The sequence below is a fragment of the Lithobates pipiens genome, unplaced genomic scaffold, assembly GCF_037356315.1.
Source record: "Lithobates pipiens isolate NorthernLeopardFrog02 unplaced genomic scaffold, aLitPip1_a1.2 Scaffold_3, whole genome shotgun sequence".
NCBI lineage: Eukaryota > Metazoa > Chordata > Amphibia > Anura > Ranidae > Lithobates > Lithobates pipiens.
The window spans coordinates 276,365,877-276,390,933 of NW_027507790.1; the positions used below are offsets into that span (position 1 = coordinate 276,365,877).

General features: G+C 43.7%; 1 protein-coding gene across 1 annotated transcript in view; it reads left to right on the forward strand.

Moving 5' to 3' along the window:
* Window positions 1–2,031: 2,031 nt before the first annotated feature.
* Window positions 2,032–25,057, forward strand: part of LOC143940047 (vomeronasal type-2 receptor 26-like) — a 92,192-nt gene continuing 69,166 nt past the window's right edge. Inside the window, exons 1-2 of the mRNA XM_077461095.1 lie at window positions 2,032–2,317; window positions 14,703–14,991. Of these exons, the coding sequence (XP_077317221.1) occupies window positions 2,061–2,317; window positions 14,703–14,991 (546 nt within the window). The 5' untranslated portion in view covers window positions 2,032–2,060. The remainder of the gene's footprint in view (window positions 2,318–14,702; window positions 14,992–25,057) is intronic.

Genomic DNA, 25,057 nt, shown 5'->3' on the forward strand with positions numbered 1-25,057 from the left:
ATAGTTTGGGCTACAGGTCCGAAGTATGAGTTTCTTTTATTTCCTTTTATAGCGGCCTTGTGGCCAGGGTTTTTTTGCCTGAATACACTTTTGGGAGGGATTGGGGAGACGGTCTCTGTGCACAGCTAGTTCCCCTAAAGGGGTGCCCAGGCTGTCCTCCAGTCTCTCTCAAGGGGCCCTCCAGGAGATGAGGGGATTAACAGGCTTCTGAAACAAACCAAAGTAGGGCTTATAGCCCATCTATATAAATGCCTCATTTTTGCAATTGTCCTTTGTATAGTGATGCTTCTTCAGTATTCTTTTTTTTTTTTATTATTATTGACTGATACTGTTCTTGTCTCAAAATGTCTGTTTCTCTTTGAAAATACAATAAAAATCTTTGAAAGTAAAAACATACAAACTCCACATCAGTCGATTCATCCCAGTGATTCTAATCTATTGCTCAAGATGACACGTTTTTCTTTTACACACATCCTAAGCTTCCACAGCTTGGCCTCCCCCTCAAGGCACCTGCCACAAGCAACCAGTTACTACTCCTACCACTCACTCGTACGTTCGCACACACTCCCTGCTCATATGATGCTCCGGTTCACAGTTCCACCATGAGCCGGCACGTTCTATTCTCATTGACCAACATATGATCACGATATATGACTAGCATGGTCCTCCCCGCACTTGCTCCCATTTCTCTACTTCCTTTTGTTTTTTGCCCCCACACAAGGTTCAAGGCAGCATGCCATTGAAACTCGTCTACCAGCGGCACCGTTACGGCCACTCATCATCTACAGTGGCACATTTTCACAGCCACTCATTCATATGTCTGTCTTTTCCCTCTGAGATCAGTTGGGTTAAGCTTGACCAGTCCATGTCATGTCATGGGCCTTGGATTCTGAACACGGCATGCTCAGTCTCTGAGGGGTTGGAGGCTTTGCTTTCTACAACTACCATCAGTCATTCGCTGACGAAGCAGCAGCCAAACTCTCACAGTTCCAAGCAGCCCCAATTGGGGCATCTTGGACTCCAAACTTTTCTGCCGCCACTTACAGGCTTATGTCCCCTGCTCTGCCCCATCTGCCAATCCTCCACACATAGGATGAATGGGTGTTCCAATGCAGATTCCAGACATCCCCTGACCATCCCCTCTACCTCCTATACTGCACAAGACATGCCTGCCACCACTCTGCATTTGCAGCTGGACAAATCGGGGCAGCCTGCCCAGTCTCTGGGGGAAGCACAGATTTGCAACAATTTCAACTATGCTCTCCCTCGTACAGCCAATACCATCTGCTCCACATCCGCGACCTAGCCATACAGAGCTTCATCAGCACAGGCATGGGCACATGGCTGTCCAAAGTGGACATTTTACATGCCTTCAAACTGTTATCCATTGAGCTGTCCTTGCCCACAATGCCGCTTCTTAAAGGGAAACGTACAGGTACGTTAATATGACTGTACGTGCCCTTCTGCCGACGTACATCGGCGTGAGCCAGTTGGGAATAGGTTAATCTGCTGGAATATTTGGTAGAGTCACACTGTTTTAGGGACAATTGCAGAGTATGGTCATCAATAGGAGGGTGAAGTTTTGGAGGGGCCAGATTACTTTATAGATTGGTGTAGGAGAGCAGTTCAAAATGTTGAGATGAGTCCAAATTGGTAACTCAGAAGTATCGTGACAAACTGCTATTTAAGCAGCCCTGTAATATTTAGAATTGATAGTGTATTAACTTATTCACCCCAACTGGACATTCACTTTCCATCCTGTGATGTAAAAATATATTAACAATATATATTTTTTTTTTTACAGAAGAATATCTTGAAAATGTATAAATATAATTCTAAACTACTGAAAGTGTACTGAATATGGAATAAAGAATAAACCAACTTTATTAGATCAGTTACACTGATATAGATGTGATATTTTCAGACTGATGTTATTATTATTCTGTTCTTTGTTCTGTAGTGTAAATCGGTGTCAGTCGATGTGTATAAAGCTCCGGTGATTGTGTCTCCCCTGAGCAGAGCTGCCGGTGACTGAGAGGAAATGCTGTGTGACATGAAACATGATGTTCTGTGTCTGTTTTCTGCCGATACTCATCCTTCCTATCACATCTTATGGAGTCGCATTGGCCTGGAGATCAACACTTCGTTGTAGACTTAATCTGATAAAGCCAGTGTTTGAGTATGAATATTACAAGGAGGGAGATGTTATTATCGGAGGATTGGTCTCTGCTCACTTGCACAGCATATTTGATACAACTTTAAATGAGAGAAAGTTTGGTTGGCCTAATTCACCTGTAAGCTTTTCCATTTGTGACTTGTAAGTGCCTTTTTATCTTTTTTGCTCTCTCTGTATGACTCAACAAAGAGAAATATAATTCTTTATTTTCACTGTAATATTTTTTGAAAATGTACAAATGTTTCTACTGTTATGCTACATATGTTCACATTGTTAAATTGTAGTCTGTGTTCCACCAATATACAGTGAATACATGGGGCTTCCATAACATTGGTCTTCAGGTCATGCTGGGATTTCAGATAAATAGTCATGTCAGTACCTGCAAACTGAAAATCCATCTGGTTGTGTTTCTGCCAGGAGAGAGGGAGGGAGGTGTGCTGTCATTTAATAGTTGTGTGTGTGATCTTCTACTATTCATGGCTGTTCACAATAATGACTATTCACAGCATAGCAATAGGTCAGCCTGGTGAAAACGTATGGGTACTGTATATGTAGACAATATGACATTCAACAAATATTAAATGCAATTGAATATTCACTTCAGCTAAATGTATTTTACAGTGCCTTGAAAAAGTATTCATACCCCTTGAAATTTTCCACATTTTGTCATGTTACAACCAAAAACGTAAATGTATTTTATTGGAATTTTATGTGATAGACCAACACAAAGTGGCACATAATTGTGAAGTAGAAAGAAAATGATAAATGATTTAGATTTTTTTTTTTTTTTTTTTTACAAATAAATATTTGAAAAGTGTGGGGGCATTTGTATAGCCCCCCCCCCCCCCCGAGTCAATACTCTGTAGGACCACCTTTCACTGCAATTGCAGCTGCAAGTATTTTTGGGGATGTCTCTACCAGCTTTTCACATCTAGAGAGGGACATTTTTGCCCATTATTCTCTGCAAAATAGCTAAAGCTCTGTCAGATTGGATGGAGAGCATCCGTGAATAGCAATTTTCTCAGTTCTCAATTGGATTTAGGTCTGGACTTTGACTGGGCCATTCTAACACATGAATATGATTTGATCTAACCCATTCCATTGTAGCTCTGGCTGTATGTTTGTTGTTTTGCTGGAAGGTGAACCTCCATCCCAGTCACAAGTCTTTTGCAGACAAGTTTTCTTCTAAGATTGTCCTGTATTTGGCTCCATACATCTTCCCATCAACTCTGACCAGCTTCCCCATCCCTGCTGAAGAAAAGCATCTCCCCAACATGATGCCACCACCATGTTTCACGGTGGGGATGGTGTGTTCAGGGTGATGTGCAGTATTAGATTTCCACCACACATAGCATTTTGCTTTTAGGCCAAGAAGTTTGATTTTGGTCTCATCTGACCAGAGCACCTTCTTCCACATGTTTGCTGTGTCCCCCACATGGCTTCTCGTAAACTGCAAACAGGACTTCTTATGACTTTCTTTCAGCAATGTCTTTCTTCTTGCCACTCTTCCATAAAGGGCAGATTTGTGGAGAGCACAACTAATAGTTGTCCTGTGGACAGATTCTCCCACCTGAGCTGTGGATTTCTACAGCTCCTCCAGATTTACCATGGGCTGCTTCTCTGATGATGCTCTCCTTGCCCGGCCTGTCAGTTTAGGTAGACGGCCATGTCTTGGTAGGTTTGCAGTTGTGCCATACTCTTTCCATTTGTGGATGATGGATTAAGCAGTGCTCCCTGAGATATTCAAAGCTTGGGATATTTTTTAAATGCTTTAATCACTTCAGCCCTGAAAGGATTTGCCCCCTTAATGTCGAGGCCATTTTTTGCGATACAGCACTGCGTCACTTTAACTGACATTGTACCCAAACAAAATTGATGTCCTTTTTTACCCACAAATAGAGCTTTCTTTTGGTGGTATTTCATCACCTCTGTGGTTTTTATTTTTTGTGCTATAAACAAAAAAAAAAAGACAATTTTGAAAAAAAACAACAACAATTTGTTTTACTTTCTGCTATAATACATATCCCAAAAAATATATATATAAAAAAAAAAAAAAATTGTTCATCAGTTTAGGCTGATATATATTCTTTTACATATTTTTGGTAAAAAAAATTGCAATAAGCATATATTGATTGGTTCACGCAAAAGTTATCACATCTACAAACTACGGTATAGATTTCGGGACTTTTTAAATTGTTTTTACTGGTGATGGCGGTGATCTGCAATTTTTAGCTGGACTGCGACATTGCGGTGGACAAATCCGACACCAAATGACAATTTTTGGGGACCAGTGACATTATTACATTGATCAGTGCTATAAAATGCATTGATCAATGTAAAAATTACACTGACAGGGAAGGGGTTAACAGGAGGGTGATCAAGGGGTTAAGTGTGTTCCCTCAGCATGTCATAACTGTAGGGGGGGGGGCTGCCAGGAACATGACAGAGATCACTGTTCCCGATCACTGGGAACAGAAGACCTCTGTCATGTCACTAGGCAGAACAGGGAAATACTCTGTTTACAGTTCCCGGTTCTGCCTGTGTCCAAGGTGATCGTGGACATCGAGTCCCCAGGACCCATGGGTACTCTCCTGCTTATCCTTCTTGTACGTCAGTTCATGCAGGAGAGCCGACCTGCCGCGGTATATCTCCGTGAGTAGGTCGGCAAGTGGTTAAACTTCTCTACAACTTGACCTAGCTGTTGTGTTCCTTGGCCTTCATGACTAAGGTTCTATAACAACCATCCTAAGTGCCCGTTCACACTACCGCGACTTGTCAGGCGACTTAGCCGCCTGACAAGTCGCGCTCCGTTCTGTACTATGGAACCGTTCTAATAGGAGCGACTCAAGTCGCTCCGACTTAGAAAAAGGTTCCTGTACTATTTTTGGGGCGACTTCAGGCGACTTGCATTGACTTCTATACAGAAGTCGTTTTGCAAGTCGGCGCTGAAGTCGTGTGCAGGTCGTGTCTGTGAGTCGCGCTGCAAGTCCCTGTGTGAATGGGCACTTAGGGCTTCACAGAACAGCTGTATTCATAGTGAGATTACTCACAGGTGGACTCTATTTGCTAATTAGGTGACTGAATCATCAACAGTGAACGCTTGTGAAAGTCATACTGCTTTATAAATAGGGCTCTTAGGGTTTCCTCATGATTACCATTTGCTGTCACTAGGGATGAGCTAATGGTTCAGTTGAAATTTAGGTTTGGGCTGAACTTTTTCCTGGTTAGCCCCTCTTCTACTGGAGCCAAGCATCACAAATAGAAGTTATATTTCTACAGCTTCTATATAGGAGAGCTTCAAGCTGTGAATATTTCCTAAAGAAGCAAAGGGTGCTGGCATCTGCCACTTCCCTAGGAATGGTGGACATTACCAGGACATTGTTTTCCATGCCCATGCCATGACCACATTTGTTGAATGATGTAACCACCATCCCCGCTCTTTCACCTATACAGCTGAGGAAAGCTCAGGGAGCTGTTATTTAGTGAAGAGTAGCGCCGGGATCCATGTTATGTGCCAGGTCTGTCGGGTTTTCTTTCCATTGTCAGCGAGGATCATGATTAATGATGAATTTACAACAGGGATTTTAATCTTTTTATTAGCCACCTCAATACCGGGCACTTACACCCCCTTCCTGCCCAGGCCAATTTTCTGCTTTCAGCGCTGCCGCTGTTTAAATGACAATTGCGCGGTCATGCTACACTGTACCCAAACAGAATTGTTACAATTTTGTTCCCACAAATAGAGCTTTCTTTTGGTGGTATTTGATCACCTCTGCATTTTTTACTTTTTGCTAAACAAATAAAAAAAGACCTCAAATTTTGAAAAAAAAGTTTTTCTTTTGTTTCTGTTATAAAATTTTGTAAATAAGTACATTTTCTCTTTCACTGATGGGCACTGATAAGGTGACACCAATGAGGTGGCACTGATGGGCACTGAGGAGCACTGACGATGGACACTGATATGCAGCACTGATGGGCACTGGTAGGCAGCACTGATGGGTGGCATTGATATGCAGCATTGATGGGCATTGATAGGCGGCACTGATGGGCACTCATGGGTGGTACTGGTGGGCACTGATAGGCAACACTGATGGACACTGAAAGGCTGCACTTATGGGTACTTATGGGTGGCACTGATAGGTGGCACTGCTGGGCACTGATGGGCACTGATATGTGGCACTGATATGCAACACTGATAGATGGAATTGTTAGGCATCACTGATGGCACTGGCAGGCATTGGGGATGTGGACTGATTAGCAGCTGCCTGGGCACTGATTGACATTTCCATGGTGGTCTAGGGTGGCATACCTGGTGGTCCAGTGTGGTGGCCATCCCTGGTGATCTGGCAGCATCCGGGTGGTCCTGGGTGAGCATCCAAGGGGGGCTGTGATGATAAACAGCACAGACCCCCCCCCTCTCATGAGAGCCTTCCTGTTTACATCGTGATCAGCCATGATTGGATGTGGCTGATCATGTGGCAAAGAGCCTCAGTCAGATGCTTTTTTCCGAGATCAGTGTAGCGGTGTGTCAGATTGACACATCGCACCACCGATCGCTGCGGTGCACGCCCCCATGAGCGTGCAAGAGTGGATGTTCTGGAGGGCCGTCATATGACATCCACCCAAAATGAGAGCCGTGCAGCCCAGCCGTCATCTGACAACCGGCGGGCGGGAAGTGGTTAAAGAAATTGTATAATAATAATGTTTACCTGTTTTTATTTCCTGATTACATTTTCCTTTATTGTGAATGACTGGGGGAGCTATGTACCCCATATTCATTCAGATGGGGGGGTACAGCATCTTGGGGCCCCTTATTAACCTCCGTAGCGGTGATTCCATGAGCGGTAACCCCGAGCCAGACTCGGGATCGTATCGCTGGATGCAGGGGAGGACACAGGGAGACTTACTTACCTTGTCCCCTGGATCCAGCGATGTCCCCCAGCGCTGTGTGTGCGAGCCGTCCTCCACTCGATTCATAGTGCCGAATGCCGCCGAGCTCTGTTCCCTGCGGCGTTACGGCGCACGGGAGCGGAGAACGGCGCCAAATTCAAAAAAGTAAAAAGACACAAAACACACACAGCACTGTAATCTTACAGATTACAGTACTGTATAAAAAAAATACACACCCTCTTTGTCCCTAGTGGTCTGTGCAGGGCCCTGCATGCACTTTTATATTATAAATACTGTTTTTTCTGCCTGGAATTTGGAGATTGTCCATAGCAACCAAAAAGTGTCCCTTTTTCCAGTGTTTTAGGATTTGATTATATTATTGAATAATTTTTATTATTATTTATTATATTATAAACTTTATCATACCCGGGATGTCTGCTAGACTCTGGTTTGAACAGATTTAAGAGAGTTATTCCTAAGAATTACAGGACTACAATATAAAACGCCAAATTTCCATGCAAAATAATTGTACCGCTTTCAGCACCTAAAACCAGAACTAATTATACCGCCAGGGAGGTTAATGGTGGTGGCTAGATAATACCCCACTTCACAAACCCCTAAAACCACCAGGCAAAGATTGTGGGGAAGAGACTCTTCTCCTCATCAACATCAGGACAAATGTTTTGCAGGGGGGGGGGGGGGGGTCCTGGTATGGTAGTTATGGTATAGTTTAGATATAATAACAAGTTTAGGCGCACAATTCAAAAACATCTCTGTGGACGTCTCCCAATGCAATCGTATGTACAAATATGTATACAATTATTAAAATAAAAATATTAAAAACAATATATCTAAAATAAGGATAAAGTTCATAGATCAAATAATCTATATAAGAGGCCAGTCCAATAGATGTAAGAACTCAATCCAGGAATATGCACAACAGGGCAGCCGTCAGGATAGAAATGAAACCGTATTCTGAGACTGTAGAGAAAACAAATGGAGAGGAGCCTCTGGGTGCAATAGTTTTATACAAAGAATTTAATAAGCATCAATATATGCACTCACATGTAGAAGTAAGCAAATAAGCATGGTATGTATATCTCGAATTACGTTTTCCCCAGCGCTGTATTCAGTCCATCTATACAGGCTAATAGACACTTCCGTGTGATGGTAACGCCGGCTTCTGAAGGCGGCCTCAGAGTGAGGATTGAAGCGCAGAATACAGGTGGCTCAGGGGGATGTCGTCATCGGCAGTGGATGCGTTTCGTGAGCATGCGCACTTGGTTGATATCTCAAGTCGCGCTCCTTTTTCAACAATATGAGTTTAGGAGAGAGGTCCATCCCTTTCCTGGCCAACCAATCTGCATACTCAGATTACATATGCTATGCATTTTTTTTTTTGCCTCAGAGTAAAAAGAAAAAAAAATCACGTTCCCTGTGGGATGTGTACTGCATTTATACAAAGAAAAAATGATAAAAATAAATAAATAAAATTGTGGGCAAATTACATTTAATTACCAGCTTTTATTTAAAGCGGGGTTCCACCCTAAAGTGGAACCTCCGCTGATCGGATCCCTCCCCCCCCCTCCGGTGTCACAATTGGCACCTTTCAGGGGGGAGGGGGGTGGAGATACCTGTCAAAGACAGGTATTTACACCCACTTCCGGGCATAGACTCCCACGGGAGTCTATGCCTCTTCCTGTCCTGCCGCGCTGTCTGCTGGGACACACACGGGTCCCAGAGACAGCGCGGACAATTCCTATTGCGCTGCGCGACTCGCGCATGCGCAGTAGGGAACCAGGAAGTGAAGCCGATTCGCTTCACTTCCTGATTCCCTCACCTAGAATGGTGGCGGCAGCAGCCGAGAGCCGAGCGATCGATCGGCCTCGGCATCGCTGGAACCCGGGACAGGTGAGTGTCCATTTATTAAAAGTCAGCAGCTGCAGTATTTATAGCTGCTGGCTTTTAATATTTTTTTTCCCCAGTACAGTCCCGCTTTAAATTAAAACAGCACACAGATCTCTGTGGGTCTGTGTTTTTTTTTTTTTTTTTAAAGAAGAAGTTGGAATGAAATGTCGTTTACCAGCAAACTGAAACACTTTTCTTTTGTAAATGTCAGTGTAAAACTTTATAAAAGTGATGTCATTAAAGTGGTTGTTAAGCTACTATATTATAGTTATACCATCCTATCTATTAAATAACACTGTGGGGGTCATTTACTATAGCCGACCAAATAGTGCTAATTAGCCCCCAAATGGTAGGGATGAGCTGAACACCCCCCTGTTCGGTTCGCACCAGAACCTGCGAACAGACCTAAACTTCGTGTGAACTTTAGAACCCTATTAAAGTCTATGGGACTCGAACGTTCAAAAGTGCTAATTTTAAAGGCTAATATGAAAGTTACTGTCCTAAAAAGTGTTTGGGGACCCTAATCCTGCCCCAGGGGACATGTATCAATGCAAAAAATTTTTTTAAAAATGTCAGTTTTTTCAGGAGCAGTGATTTTAATAATAATTAAAGTGAAACAATAAAAGTGTAATATTCCTTTAAATTTTGTATCTGGGGTGTGTCTATAGTATGCCCGTGAAGGGGCACATGTTTCCTGTGCTTAGAACTGTCCCTGGTGTTGGTGCGTTGCTGGACCAAGAAAAACACCAATGTGATACCCAAAAAACTTGCCACCACCCTCATCTATATCTGGCTATCGCACTAAGCGGAATTGGAGGGCTAAAACAGGTAACAACAAAATCCCGGGGAATGCCCAGGAGAAAACCAAAGCCTACTTACCACCAGCTCGCAGACAACCGAATAAACCTGTCTGAGCCCTTGTACACACGGTCAGACATTCCGACGGAAAATGTCTGATCGGACCGTGTTGTCGGATAATCCGACCGTGTGTGGGCTCCATCGGACTGTTTTCTGTTGGAATATCCGACGGACAAAGTTTTAGAGCTGGGCTCTAAAACTTTCCAACAACATGATCCAATCGGACATACTCCGATCATGTGTACAGAATTCCGATCGGACAAAGTGCCACGCATGCTCAGATCAAATTCCTACACCAAAGCTATTGGCTACTAGCCTGAACGTAGTCCCGTCGTAACGAAATAACGTCGTCACGTTACATACGATTGGATTTTCCGCCAACTTCCGGCAACATACATTTCGGACAAAATCAGTCGGACAAAATCCGACGGATTTTGTTGTCGGAATGTCCGACCGTGTGTACAAGGGCTTACAGTATGCGTTAAAAACAGGTTTTTTTTATGGGTTTTCTCCCAGGCATTCCCCAGGCTTTTGGTGTTACCTGTTTTAGCCCTCCAATGCCGCTTACTGCGATAGCCAGCTATAGATGAGGGTGGTGGAAAGTTTTTTGGTATCACAATGTATGTCCATTACCCCTGATTTCTGGGCTATGGGGATTTTCTAAAGGCAAATAGACTGTGCACTTTGAAAGTGCAGTTTCTCCAGAGCTTAGTAAAGGAGGGGAAGCATTACTTTGCAAAGAAAACACAATCACATCCTCTTGGATGTGTACAGAGGTACATCTCAAGCGGAGTTCAGGCCTGTACAAATAAAATTAAAAGTCAGCAGCTACAAATGTGTAAAAGAGAGGGGTAAACGAAGGCGTGGAACCAAAAATATACTACAAATAATAAATAAATACAACGGCTGTAAGGCCGCGTACACACGAGAGGATTGTCCTTCCAACTAAGTCCGTCAGACAATCCGACAGACAGTCCGTCCTACTTTTGAATGAACGGACTTGACCACACACGATGAACAGACAGTCCGCTGAAAACTTGCGTGATGACGTGTACAGCACGTACGACGGGACTAGAAATACGACGTCCAATACACAGCAATGCAACCTTCGGCCGTGTAAATCCTTTCTGAGCATGCGCCATACTTAGTCCGTCCAACTAGCCTACTCACGAGCGGACTGTCCGCTGAAACCAAAGTTGGACGGACTGTATTACGGAAATTTCCGAAAGACTTAGTCCGCCAGACTGTCCGCTGAAAAAGTCCGCTGAAGCCCACACATGAGCGGACTGTCCGCTGAAACACGTTTCAGCGGACTAAGTTGGACGGACAATCCTCTCGTTTGTACGCGGCCTAAGAAGCCGCCAACGTATAAAAGTGTTCCCACACAGTCAAACATATGAAAATAAAATAGTATGTGGCGTGAACTGACATAAAATAAACAAAACAGGGTGAAAGATACCCTGGGTTAATCCAATACGTCCATTGGCTGTGGGTGCAGGTGCCAGCATTGCAAGTAAGGGAAACTGGCAGTGAATCATTCAGGCTCCACAGCCGGTTTCCTACTGCACATGTGCGAGTTGGGCTGCACTTTCTGAATGGTCCCGTCATCTTCTGGGACATACACAGGTCCCAAAAGGCAGTGGGAGGAAGGAGGAGGGATCAGAAATTATGGAGATTGATGATCTTACCAAGAAGTGGGAGCGGGTACCTGTCAAAAAGTGCCAAATGTGGCAGTGGAAGGGGAGGGTGCAAACAAGCGAAGCTTCCACTTTTGGGTGGAGCTCGGCTTTTGGAGCATAGGATATGGATAGATGTGGATAATCAGAGGATTTATTAAAGGCAAATAGACTGTTCACTCTGCAAATGCAGTTTCTCCAGAGCTTAGTAAAGGAGGGGAAGCTCTGCTGACTTCTATCATCCAAACGTGTAAGTAAAAATTTTTTTTTTTTCATTGCAGATGATTGGGTGTTCTTTGCAAATTAAGCTTCACCTCATTTACTAATTATATTGGTATTTGATCAGCCCTGTGGTTTTTCTTTTTTGCGCTATAAACAAAAATAGAGAGACAATTTTGAAAAAAACGCATTATTTTTTACTTTTTGTTAAAATAAATATCCCCCAAAAATATATAAAAAAAAAAAATTTCCCTCAGTTTAGGCCGATACGTATTCTTCTACATATTTTTGGTAAAAAAAATTGCAACAAGCGATTATTGATTGGTTTGCGCAAAAGTTATAGCGTTTACAAAATAGGGGATAGTTTTATGGCATTTTTATTAATTTTTTTTTTTTTTTACTAGTAATGGCGGCGTTCAGTGATTTTTATTGTACAAAAATTAAAACAAAAAAGTGTGCCGCTTAGGTGGCAACAAACCACATGAACCAGTAAGGCACTAATTCAAGCAAAGAAAATTACATACACTTCAAAAAAAAAAGAAAATATGTGTAAATTCCGTTGTATATCAAGAGATCTTACTCCCAGGTGGAAGAGTGCATGAACCTCATGCACACAAAAGGTTAAGGTAAATAAAATTAATTTAACATATACAGTCCATCAAGTGAACGTCTAAAGCCCCGTACAAACGAGCGGACTTTTCAACATCCAAAGTCTGACGGAATGATTCCGGCAGACTATTCGATCGTGTGTGGGCTGCAACGGACTTTTGATTCGCAAAAGTCTGACAGACTTTAGAAATGGAACATGCTTCAAATTTTTCCGCCAGAATTCTGCCGGACCCAGTTCCTACTGAAAAATTTGCTCGTGTGTATGCTATTCCGACGGACTAAAACCGACGCTAGGGCAGCTATTGGCTACTGGCTATGAACTTCCTTATTCGAGTCCAGTCGTACGTCATCACGTTCGAATCCGTCGGAGTTTGGTGTGATTGTGTGTGGCCAAGTCCGTTCATTCGAAAAGTCCGTCAGAACTCTGTCGGAACTCCGTCAGAACTCTGTCGAAAGTCTGCCGGACTTAAGTCCTGTCGTGTGTACGCGGCATAACAGTCCTTCAAATGTGTAATATCAATCACAATTCCAAAGTTGAGGTGACGTGAAAAAAGGTGAAATTCAACTTCTGATGTGTAGAATAATACCACCACCACCGTGATAAAGAAGGGGAGAGGAGGCTTACCAAATGACGTGAACTCACAAGAAGGCTTACGCCTCTCGAGTCATATGGGCCTGTAGGTTAGCAAACCCGATAATCATACATCTAGTATGTAATCTCCCGCAAGTCTTCAGGTCCCCTTACAGACATCGCTACTTTCTGACTATGTTATTACGATTGAACCAAATGTGAGTGTAATTTTATTATTATTTTTTAATAAATTGGATGTTAAAACGGTATCACGCTATGCTAGTTTTCTACTTCCATGGTCTTTGATACCTGAGCCCCCTATTTTCGTGGGATGAGCACTATAGAAGGATCGCTACGGATGATTTCATGACCTGAAGACTTGCGGGAGATTACATACTAGATGTATGATTATCTGGTTTGCTAACCTACAGGCCCATATGACTCGAGAGGCGTAAGCCTTCCTCTGAGTCCACGTCATTTGGTAAGCCTCCTCTCCCCTTCTTTATCACGGCGGTGGTGGTATTATTCTACACATCAGAAGTTGAATTTCACCTTTTTCCACGTCACCTCAAGTTTGGAATTGTGATTGATATTACACATTTCAAGGACTGTTAGACGTTCACTTGATGGACTGTATATTTTAAAGTAATTTTATTTACCTTAACCTTTTGTGTGCATGAGGTTCATGCACTCTTCCACCTGGGAGTAAGATCTCTTGATATACAACTGAATTTACACATATTTTCTTTTTTTGAAGTGTATGTAATTTTCTTTGCTTGAATTAGTGCCTTACTGGTTCATGTGGTTTGTTGCCACCTAAGCGCCACACTTTTTTGTTTTAATTTTTGTATGTTACTGTGTAGTCTTCAGTAGTGTTGGCAGCTGGGTAGAACACATCTTTTCACAGCGCAGTATTTTTTTACACCTTTATTCCTTAGTGATTTTTATCGTGACTGCGACATTATGGCGGACACATTGGACATTTTTGACACATTTTTGGGACCATTGTCATTTATACAGCAATCACTGCTATATAAATGCAGTGATTCCTGTGTAAATGACACTGGCAGTGAAGGGGTTAACCAGTGGGTGGCAGTGTAGGGGTTAAGTGTTCCTAGGGGTGTGTTACTAACTGTTGGGGGCTGGGCTTTAATTTAGTGAACACTGTTCTCTGCTCCAATCACATGGAGCAGAGATCAGCGTCACTAGTTGCTAGGAAGAACGGGGAGATGCTGTTTACAACGGCATCTCTCCGTTCAGTCACCCCGTGAGATGATCGCGGGTACACCCGCAGCGATCGAGTCCATGGGACCCGCGACCGGACTCACAGAGGTCCCGACCAGCACGCAAGCGCCCCGCCGGTGGCGCGCTTGCGATGGCAGGGCAGCATTAAAGATTGGACATACCTGTATGCCAATATGCCTGCCCGTGCCATTCTGCCGACGTACATCGCCGTGCGCCGGTTGGGAACCGGTTAAAGGTCTAAACCAAATTCTTAGTGAACCAAAAATGTCCACACCTACCTAATTTGATACATGGGGATCAGGTGGGCTTTGTCCCTTGCTTTGGGCCATAACCTAACATCTAACTGAGACATCATTATGGGATTTCCAAACCAGGACATCCACACTTTAGTCGCGCTATCAATTTTAGTTGTTCATATTATTTCTATTCCTTTCTCTTTCCTTTGTTTTCTGTAAAAAACAGTTTGTGTTAGTTTTGTGGAATGTGGCCAAAATGTATTCTCATAATTAACTATTTGGTGTTGTTTGAAAAACCTCTCAATATCTTGCAGCGTCGACCCTGAAGAGTATAAAAGCATCTTGCTGATGAAATTAGTTGTTAATGAAATTAACCAGAACCCCAATCTTCTGCCGAATGTTACTCTGGGCTATCATATATTTAGTACTTGTTCTGATCCGAAGCAAACGTTGGGATATGCCACAAAGATATTGTCTGGAGAAAAGGAAGCTCCTAACTATTACTGTAAGGGACGTGGAGAAGTGGCTGCTTTTATTGGTGACAGTAATTTCCATTCAAGTCATGCGTTGGCCCAGTTACTTAGTCTGTATCGGTATACACAGGTAAGTGATCATTGCAATATATTATATTATATAATATGATGTGTCCAATAGATCACTAAGTACAGTCTAGGAATTTTTTTAGCTTTCATTTTCTATTATGAGTGCCGATCAGAATGAACAGAATTTTGAATAATTCAGCTACACAGAACAAGTGGTGTCATTTTTTGAAGTTGTACCCCTGTGTGGCCGCTGAGTGTAGTAGTTCCACCTGTCACCCTGCTCAGCCCGGAATTCACTTCCAGTCACTCTCCAGACAATGAACAGTCCATCAGCTTTGTTTTTGTTTTTTTATTGAGGGATTAAACTTGGATGGGGTAAAAGGGATATGGAATGCCCAGATCAATAGCATCTAATCAATGAAAATGTAGATTGGAACCTCTATTCACAGTCTCTAAAGACCCAGACTGCTCCAGCACAACGCTTCTTGCATGAATTGTTACTTCCTCTACTGTGCAATACTTGGTTCCTATTGCAGATAGCACATGGCTAGGGATGAGCTTTGAGTTCGAGTCGAACTCATGTTCGACTCGAACATTGCCTGTTCGCCTGTTCAGCGAACAGTGAACAATTTGGGCTGTTCGCAGCAAATTCGAAAAGCCGGAACACCCTATACAAGTCTATGGGAGAAATCTAAAGTGCTCATTTTAAAGGGTAATATGCAGGTTACTGTCCTAAAAAGTGTTTGGGGACCCGGGTCCTGCCCCAGGGGACATGGATCAATGCAAAAAAAAGTTTTAAAAACAGCCGTTTTTTCAGGAGCAGTGATTTTAATAATGATTAAAGTGAAACAATAAAAGTGTAATATTCCTTTAAATTTCGTAGGGGGGGGGGGGGGTATCTATAGTATGCCTGTGAAGGGGCGCATGTTTCTGCTGCTTAGAACTGTCCCTGTACAAAGTGTCATTTGTGCAGGAAAAAAAGTCTTTTAAAATCACTTGCGGCTAAATTTTCGGCTCCCCGTAATACAGAGAACACTCAATGAGAGTTCTCTGTATTAGCCGACAATTCATTCATTCATTGATTTAAAAAAAAAGCGTGGGGGTTCCCCTAAATTCAATTACCAGGCCCTTCAGGCCTGACATGGATATTAAGGGGAACCCCGTGTCAAATTTATAAAAAAAATTGACGTGGGGCCCCCCTAAACATCCACACCAGACCCTTCAGGTCTGATATGGATATTAAGGGGAACCCTGCATCAAATTTAAAAAAAAAATTGACGCGGGGGTCCCCCTAAAAATCCATACCAGACCCTTTATCCGAGCACGCAACCTGGCAGGCCGCAGGAAAAGAGGGGGGACGAGAGAGCGCCCCCCTCCCTCCTGAACCGTACCAGGCCACATACCCTCAACATTGGGAGGATGCTTTGGGGGTCTGTGACCCCTCAAAGCACCTTGTCCCCATGTTGATGAGGACAAGGGCCTCATCCTCACAACCCTGGCCGGTGGTTGTGGGGGTCTGTGGGTGGGGGGCTTATCAGAATCTGGAAGCCCCCTTTAACAAGGGGACCCCCAGATCCAGCCCCACCCCTGTTTGAAATGGTAAGGGGGTACAAAATTACCCCTACCATTTCACAAAGAAAGTGTCAAAATGGTTAAATAAGACAAACACACTTTTGAAAAATTCCTTTATTAAAAATAAAAAAAATAAAAAAAAGATTCCAGCAGTGCTAATCCACTCTTGCTATCCAGCAATGAATCTCCTGGGTCCAGCGATGGATAATCATATCCAGCGACGGGGGATCTCTCAGTCCAGCGCTGTCCATACATCCGTCTTCTGTCTCCACTGCGGAGACTGCAGAGATCCCAGCGCTGACGTTTCTTATATTAGGAGGGCGGGGCCACCCGTCACCTGACCCCGCCCCTCTGACGCTGGAGAGGGAAACCAGGGGTTCCCCAGTGACGTGTGGGTGACCCCGCCCCCTCTGATGTAATGCAGGTTTCCGTTACATCAGAGGGGGCGGGGTCACCCATACGTCACTGGGGAACCCCTGGCTCCCCTTACCAGCGTCAGGGGGGGCGGGGTCAGGTGACGGGTGGCCCCGCCCTCCTAATATAAGAAACGTCAGCGCTGGGATCTCCGCAGTCTCCACAGTGGAGACAGAAGACGGATGCATGGACAACGCTGGACTGAGAGATCCCCCGTCGCTGGATATGATCATCCATCGCTGGACCCCGGAGATCCATCGCTGGATAGCAAGAGTGGATTAGCACCGCTGGAATCTTTTTTTAATTTTTTTTATTTTTAATAAAGGAATTTGTCAAAAGTGTGTTTGTCTTATTTAAAAATTTTTACACTTTCTTTGTGAAATTGTAGGGGTACTTTTGTACCCCCTTACCATTTCAAACAGGGGGGGTGGGATCTGGGGGTCCCCTTGTTAAAGGGGGCTTCCAGATTCTGATAAGCCCCCCACCCACAGACCCCCACAACCACCGGCCAGGGTTGTGAGGATGAGGCCCTTGTCCTCATCAACATGGGGACAAGGTGATTTGAGGGGTCACAGACCCCCAAAGCATCCTCCCAATGTTGAGGGTATGTGGCCTGGTATGGTTCAGGAGGGAGGGGGGCCGCTCTCTCGTCCCCCCCTCTTTTCCTGCGGCCTGCCAGGTTGTGTGCTCGGATAAAGGGTCTGGTATGGATATTTAGGGGGACCCCCACGTCAATTTTTTTTTTAATTTGACACGTCAGACCTGAAGGGCCTGGTAATTGAATTAAGGGGAACCCCCACGTTTTTTTTTTTTTTTTATCAGTGAATGAATGAATTGTCGGCTAATACAGAGAACACTCATTGAGTGTTCTCTGTATTACGGGGAGCCGACAATTTAGCCGCAAGTGATTTTAAAATACTTTTTTTCCTGCACAAATGACACTTTGTGCAGCGACAGTTCTAAGCACCAGAAACATGCGCCCCTTCACAGGCATACTATAGATACCCCCCAGCTACGAAATTTAAAGGAATATTACACTTTTATTGTTTCACTTTAATCATTATTAAAATCACTGCTCCTGAAAAAACGGCAGTTTTTAAAACTTTTTTTTGCATTGATCCATGTCCCCTGGGGCAGGACCCGGGTCCCCAAACACTTTTTAGGACAGTAACTTGCATATTACCCTTTAAAATGAGCACTTTAGATTGTGAACGTTCGAGTCCCAAAGACTTTAATAGGGTTCTAAAGTTCACACAAAGTTTAGGTCTGTTCGCAGGTTCTGGTGCGAATCGAACAGGGGGGTGTTCGGCTCATCCCTACACATGGCTAGGCCCAACTCTGAATTAGGCCTAACTTTATAGATATGTAATTTGCTGGTAGGGGACCCTTGGGCCCCTTTGGTGTAGCAACCAATAGCAATAGAAAATGTCCTTTTTGTGCTAGCTGTATCTAGGTGGACTACTGGTCCCAGTCAGTCCTATGCAGACTCTGCCAGCCCTCCTGGCTGCAGCAGCCCAACTTCAACTCCAGTAATATCACAGTCTCTCCCTCTGACTCTACATCCACTCCTGGCATGCCTCTCCCAGACCTCCCGACTGTGCCTGTCACTCACCGAACAACGGGTGAATCCTTCCTGAAGATTTGCCCTGCAGTGTTCCCCGCTGTCCTCTCCTGCTCCTGTTCAGGACACCCCTTGGGTTGTGTGGGGATCCCTCGCAGCCCCGAGCCCTGGCCCTGGTATAACTTTTCACAGTGGGATTCATAGACCTCTACAGATCAGTGAGTTTGTTTTTTTAAGAAGAGATTGAAATTTCAGGTGCAGTCTATGTTTGTCACTGGGAAATGGTTTACTCTCCCGGGATAGTCTACCCAGAGTGAGAAATAAAAGGAAGTTTAAATGCCCACCTGTGAGGGGGTACATTTAGGTAATGGTAGCTATCTTAGTAAATACATCCCATAAAAAAGATGTTTGCTTAGAGTTAGGGGCATACAGATTACAGAGAGTAACAGCTTTAGAGCCTCACTGACCATTTTATATCATATATGTACCCTCGGTCGAGCATTGTGGGGTTAGGCCTCATGCACTCGAAACGCCGGTGAAAACTCTGCTGGACACATGTTTTTAAAAGCTGAAACCAGCGTTTAGAAACGCCCGTTTTGCCGCGATTTTTACCGCAACTTTGCGGCGTTTTACCGCGTTTGCATCTAGAAGCGTTTAGTTAAGCTAACATCATAGACCCTCTCCAAGCTCAAAAAAACTGTATTATTAACTATTTCAGCCATTTTGTGAGACCAGAGTGAGCAGCAGTGTACTATGTCACTTGCCAGGTCACCTGCCACAAGTTGTGGATTGTCGCATTTTGCCGCATTTTTCATCTGAAACGTGGAAAACTTTTGCGTCTGAACCCATTTTTTTGCTTCTGAAAAAACGAGGTTAAACGCAACTGCATAAAAACTGTAAAAAACGAGATTGTGTACATGGACACATAGGATAACATTGAATGAGTTCAGGGGCAGTTGAAAAAAGTGTCCAACTGCCTCTGAACGCACGTTTAAAAGCATCTCGTGTTCATGAGGCCTAAGTCTACAGTAGTTGAGAGATAGCAAACATCTGATGAATATTTTGAAGGATATCCCTGTGCAAGATGATATTGATGATATTGAGTCATTGTATACCAGCATTAAGCAACAAGATGCTCTACTGAACACTATGCAGCTTTAGATGCTAAGTGTCTTGTACCTTACAGCGAAGTCCAAAATGCTGGGGGTGGCCTCTTGCACGGTTCCGGTCCCAACACTCCTGGTAGTGAGGACAGGGAGTGCTGGGGCAACGAAAGGGTACAGGTGACTGCAGGTTGAAGGCTGGGGCTTAGAGATACAGGATCCTCTTGGAGGAAGGCGTGACGACTGACAGGCAGATGTTGGCAATGGGCTGGCAGCGAGGTAAAGAATAAGGAAGCAGAGCCATAGTAGAGAATCCAAGCCGAGGTCTGTATAATCGATAACAGGCAAGGGTGATCCAGGATTCTGTGGAAAGAATCAGTAGAGAGCTTAAAAGAATGAAAGATATGGAAGATATTAATAAAAAACAATATGTACTATTTTTTTCAGGTGAATTGGAAGAGACGACAATACATTTTTTTAGATTAAAAATTGATGAAAATAAGGGGCACCCTTGCCTAGTTCCATTAGTGATGGGAAAAGGATTAGATAGGAGGCTGGAGGAGTAAACTTGTGCAGATGGAGTGGAGTACAGAGCCATAATAGCCAGGCCAGAAGTCAGGGATCCAAGTAGAGCAACAGCAAGCAGGATAAGGAGCCAGAAGGGATTTCAGCAAGCCAGTCTTTAAACAGAAACACAGGAGATGGTTTCTTGTGATGTGACCAAGACGAAGGCAGAGGTGAAGTGAGCTGGACAGCTTTAAGTAGGCAGGTCAGACGAGCATGATCAGGAACAGCTGGTAACTGTGGAGAGAGATGAGAGCTGGCAATTAGCTGACAGCTGAGCAGCCAGCCCAGAGAAGGAAGGGCTAAGCCAGCCCTGACAACTATTGATTTCCTTATATGGCCCCCCCTAGAGCTAGACCCCAATCCTATTCCCTACCCTCTCTCACTCATTATGCTAGCATTATGCTACTCACTACATAAATTAAACACCACAACGTCCATTTGGCACCCCTTAGCCCACATTTTTCATAACCCCCTTTTCCCTCCAGGGATGGATATCAAGTAATTTAAATGGTGGCTTGATAAAGGTCTCTATCAAATAGGGCACTTCTTTAACTCAAACGGCCCCTTTAAACTAAGTCACTGCACCATAAAAATTGAAATGCCTTCCTCAGAAAAATTTTGCTTCCACCAAATAGCCCACTTTCTACACTCAATCTCTTCCCAGAATTCCCAGAATTCTGTTAATTCTGTTAATTCTGTTCCCAGAATTCACTCCCTTTAACTGTTACCCCATACGAACAGTGGTGTTCCACAGCCATGGATAAGAGAGGGGGAATCTCCCTGATCTACTCAGCCATAGCTGAACTGTCAGAGAAAGCGACATGCATGCAGAGCTGGGAGCGATACTTTGAAATCGAATGGGACTTGGACACTTGGTACTCTCACATTACAAGAGCAATCAAGGGGAACTATCCACAGCTCCCCCGTGCTTCAGGGGATGTGGTCACCTGGGATCTGTTCCCCACACCTTATGGAAGTACCCCAGAATCAGAGGCTATTGGATCAATCTATTTAATCAAATCCGCAAAGTCACCGGTACAGCGATATCCCAACACCCGTCAATAGCCATCCTAAACCATAAAATTCCTAAACTTCCAAAATACATCCAAATTCTGATCCACTACATCCTCATTGGAGCTAAACTAACAATGGCTCGGGCCTGGAAGTCCCCAAAGGTATCCTTATATTTAACAAAACAAAATTTCCTGGATCATGTATCAGGAAAAAACCTCTAATGCCCTCCTCAACAAACTCGAGAACTTCAACCTCGTTTGGGAACCTTGGGCCCAATATATTGGTGTTTCCCTTTAACCCTAGACCCGATCTTTCACTCTGATGGCCCTCCAAAAGTAAGTTTTCTAACATCTTCCAGCTCTCGTTGAAGCCAGCACCTTTAGAAACCACACCCTCTTCCTGCTCCTTTCCCCTTCCTCTACTTAATTCTCTGTAACGCCTTCTCCGTTTTTCTATCGCTGTTCTCTTCATTCCAATCAGCACCTACTGGCGGGATGTTGGGATATGACCGTAACAAAAATTCCTCTTCTTCCCCTTCAATCTCACAATCTTCCTGCATGGGAGAACTTTTGTTACAATATTACTTATCATTCAATAAACCAATTCAAACCCCCCCAAAAAATAACAATGAAGTTAGCAGAAGTGGTGGGTTCCTTGCCAGGTTTAGGCAAGGTGACAATATTGGGCGAAAACATCTTGACGGGATCTCCAGAGGAAAGGATGCTTTAGTGGCTGCTTCCGACAAGAGTTGTTTCATGTACGGGGATACAATTTCTTCAAAGCACTGAGACTGTCTGGTACTGGAGACTTGCCAATAGGCAAAGCTTCAATCAATAGAGCTATTTCAACATCTGTAAATGCATCATTCAGAGATTCTACCTAGGCAGGGGACAGAACTGGGAGTTTAATTTGACTCAGAAAATTATTGATGTCTAGAGATGGGCCGAACACCCCTGATTTAGTTTGCGCCAGAACTTTTGAACATCGCAAAAATTCAAACCCGAAAGGCGAACCTCATTGTAGTCTATGGGACTCAAACTTGAAAAATCATACTGTAAGTCAACATTTTGAAGGCTTATGCAAGTTATTGGCCATTAAAATTATATGGTGGCTCGTCTTCTGCCCTGCGGAACATGTACCAATGCAAAAAACTTTTCAAAAAGATAGTTTTTAAAGGAGCAGTGATTTTAATGATACTTAAAGTGAAACAATAAAAATGAAAAATTCCTTAAAATATGATGCTTGAGGGGTCCCCTTAGTCTGCCTGGAGAGTGGTGCATGTGTACCATGTATAGAACCTGCTACAGCAAGCTGACATTTATACAGAACAAAACTTAATTTTAAATTAAACAAGATAAGAGATTTTTTGGGTACATTCTGGTGTCTCTTTGGCAGACTTTGGATGTGAATAACAAAGTTTTGCGCTACAGGGAGCAATCCTTGCGTGAATAAGCCAAATTATAGTACACTCAGGCCAAGATTAATGTTTTTTTTTTAAGGTCTGGTGTCTCTTTTGCATAATTTGAATAGAAGTAACAGGTGCAGAAAAATTGGGCTTTGGGTGTTCGTGGTGCCTCCACATTGTAGCCCATATAGAGGAACTCTTGAAGAAAAAGCAAGAGTTTACCTTGTAAAAATGTTTAATTTGATGCTCCTGTCAAACAGTTGTGGAAACAAATGGTCTTTGGTGTTGGTGGTACCTTCACCCCGTAACCTTCTAGAGGTACTCTTGGTGAAAGCAAGAATTGGCCTTGATGCTATAAAAAATTCAATTGTCAAACAGTTGAAGAATAATTGGTCTTTAGGTGTTGATGGTGCCTTCACCCCGTAACCTTTTATAGGTACTCTTGATGAAAGCAAGAATTGGCCAGCTGTAAAAAAAAATTTTATTGATGCCTCATTCAAATAGTTGCAGAAAAATTGGTCTTTGGGTGTTAGTGGTGCCTTCACCCCATAACCATCTAGAGGTATGCTTAATGAAAGCAAGAATTGGCCTTGCTGAACGAAATTGAAATGTGATGCCTCGGTCAAACAGTTGCAGAAAAACTGGGCTTTGGGTGTTGGTGGTACCTTCACCCCATAACCTTCTAGAGGTACTCTTGATGAAACCAAGAATTGGCTAGCTTAATATGCCTTCCTTCCTGCTACTTCCTGTCCAGCCTCCCATATGTCACCTTATTTAACCACTTGCTGCCCACCCACCATCAAATGGTGGCTGGGGGGGTGCGGCTCTCATTCTGGGTGCACGTCATATGGCGGCTTCCCAGAAAGACTGCTCTCGCACACCCCAGGGGGCTCTTTAACAATGTGATCGGCTGTATCCAATCACAACCAGTCACATATAATCACGGAGATGCTGATATTCGGCGCTCCTTGCCTCACACTAACAGAGTGTGAGGAAAGCTGATCAGCAGCATCTCCTCACACGGGACAGCTCGGTATGTAATCAGGACACTGATCAACAGTGCCCTAATTACAATTAAGTTCCCACCAGTGCCAGCAATGATTTGTCACCACTGCCAGCAATCAGTGACAATCTGTGCCCACAATTGCCACCAATCAGTGGCCATTAGTGATGCCATTTAGTGCTGGCTATCAGTGCTGCCCATCAATGCCCATCACTGCTGCCCATTAATGCTCATCATTCCTGCCCATCAATGCCACCCATCAATGCTCATAAGTGCCCATAAGTTCCGCCTATCCATGCCCCAAACTGGGCCCAAAAGTGCTGCCTATATGTGCCTGCCAATGCCACCTATCTGTGCACACCAGTGCCTCCTATCTGTACCCAGTGCCCACCAGTGCCACATATCAGTGCCCATAAGTCTGGCATATTTGTGCCTCCTCATCAGTGTCTCCTAATCAGTGTCCATAAGTGCCGCCTCATCAGTGTCCATAAGTGCCACCTCATCTGTGCCCATCAATGCAGCCTATGAGTGCCCATCAGTGGTGCCTCATCAACGCCCATCAACAAAGGAGACAAAATGTACTAACAGAAACTAAGAAAAACGTATTTTTTTCACATTTTTTGTCCTTTTTTTCTTTAAGAGAAAAAAAATAGGAGTGATTAAATACCACCAAAACAGATTCTCTATTTGTGTGAAGAAAATTATAATAATTTCACATGGGTACATTGTAGTATGACCGCGCAATGTCATTCAAAGTGTGACAGCACTGAAAGTTGAAAAATGGCATGGGCAGGAAGGGGGTGTAAGTGCCCTTAATTGAGGTGGTCAGACCAGTTTCTGGTTGCTTGATCAATGCTTTTGAACCCCTTTTGTGCAACCTTTCCTACTTCACATGAACTGATCTCGTGTGTACTGACTCGGCTAGTTCCCTGATTATGTTTGTCTGCTGCCCGTCCTGACCTTGGCTTGTTATCTGGCTGTCCTTTTGCTCCATCCATCCATCCATCCCTTCACTGTGTCTTTGGGTACTCTCCTCGTGAGTGATTTGAACCTGTGCTTTTGAATTTGCCCCAATCACTCCATTTTCTAGACTCCACACATTTCTGCCATGGTGCTGAAAATGAGGAATATTTTTGTCAGTAATGCACTACATACATTAACAACAAAAACAAGATGTGTGTGTAGCAGACCCACAACATAATAATAATAATATTATCTGAAGAAGAGACTGTCACCTCATCTCGCCCAGAAATTGGGTTTTCACTATTGAAGAAAAAGGCCCAAAAAAAAAAAAAAAGCTAGGAGACACCTAAAACAAACCCAAGGAGTAAATGAAAACAAATATTATTGCAGTTTCAAAGTGAAATTTATTTAAAAAATGTCTCTCAGACATTGTTTGGCATATCAATGGCCCCCCTACCTGCAAAGCACTCCATATATCGGTTTCTGACCTCGCAGGTGCTTTGGGGGGGGGGCAAGCCAGGACGG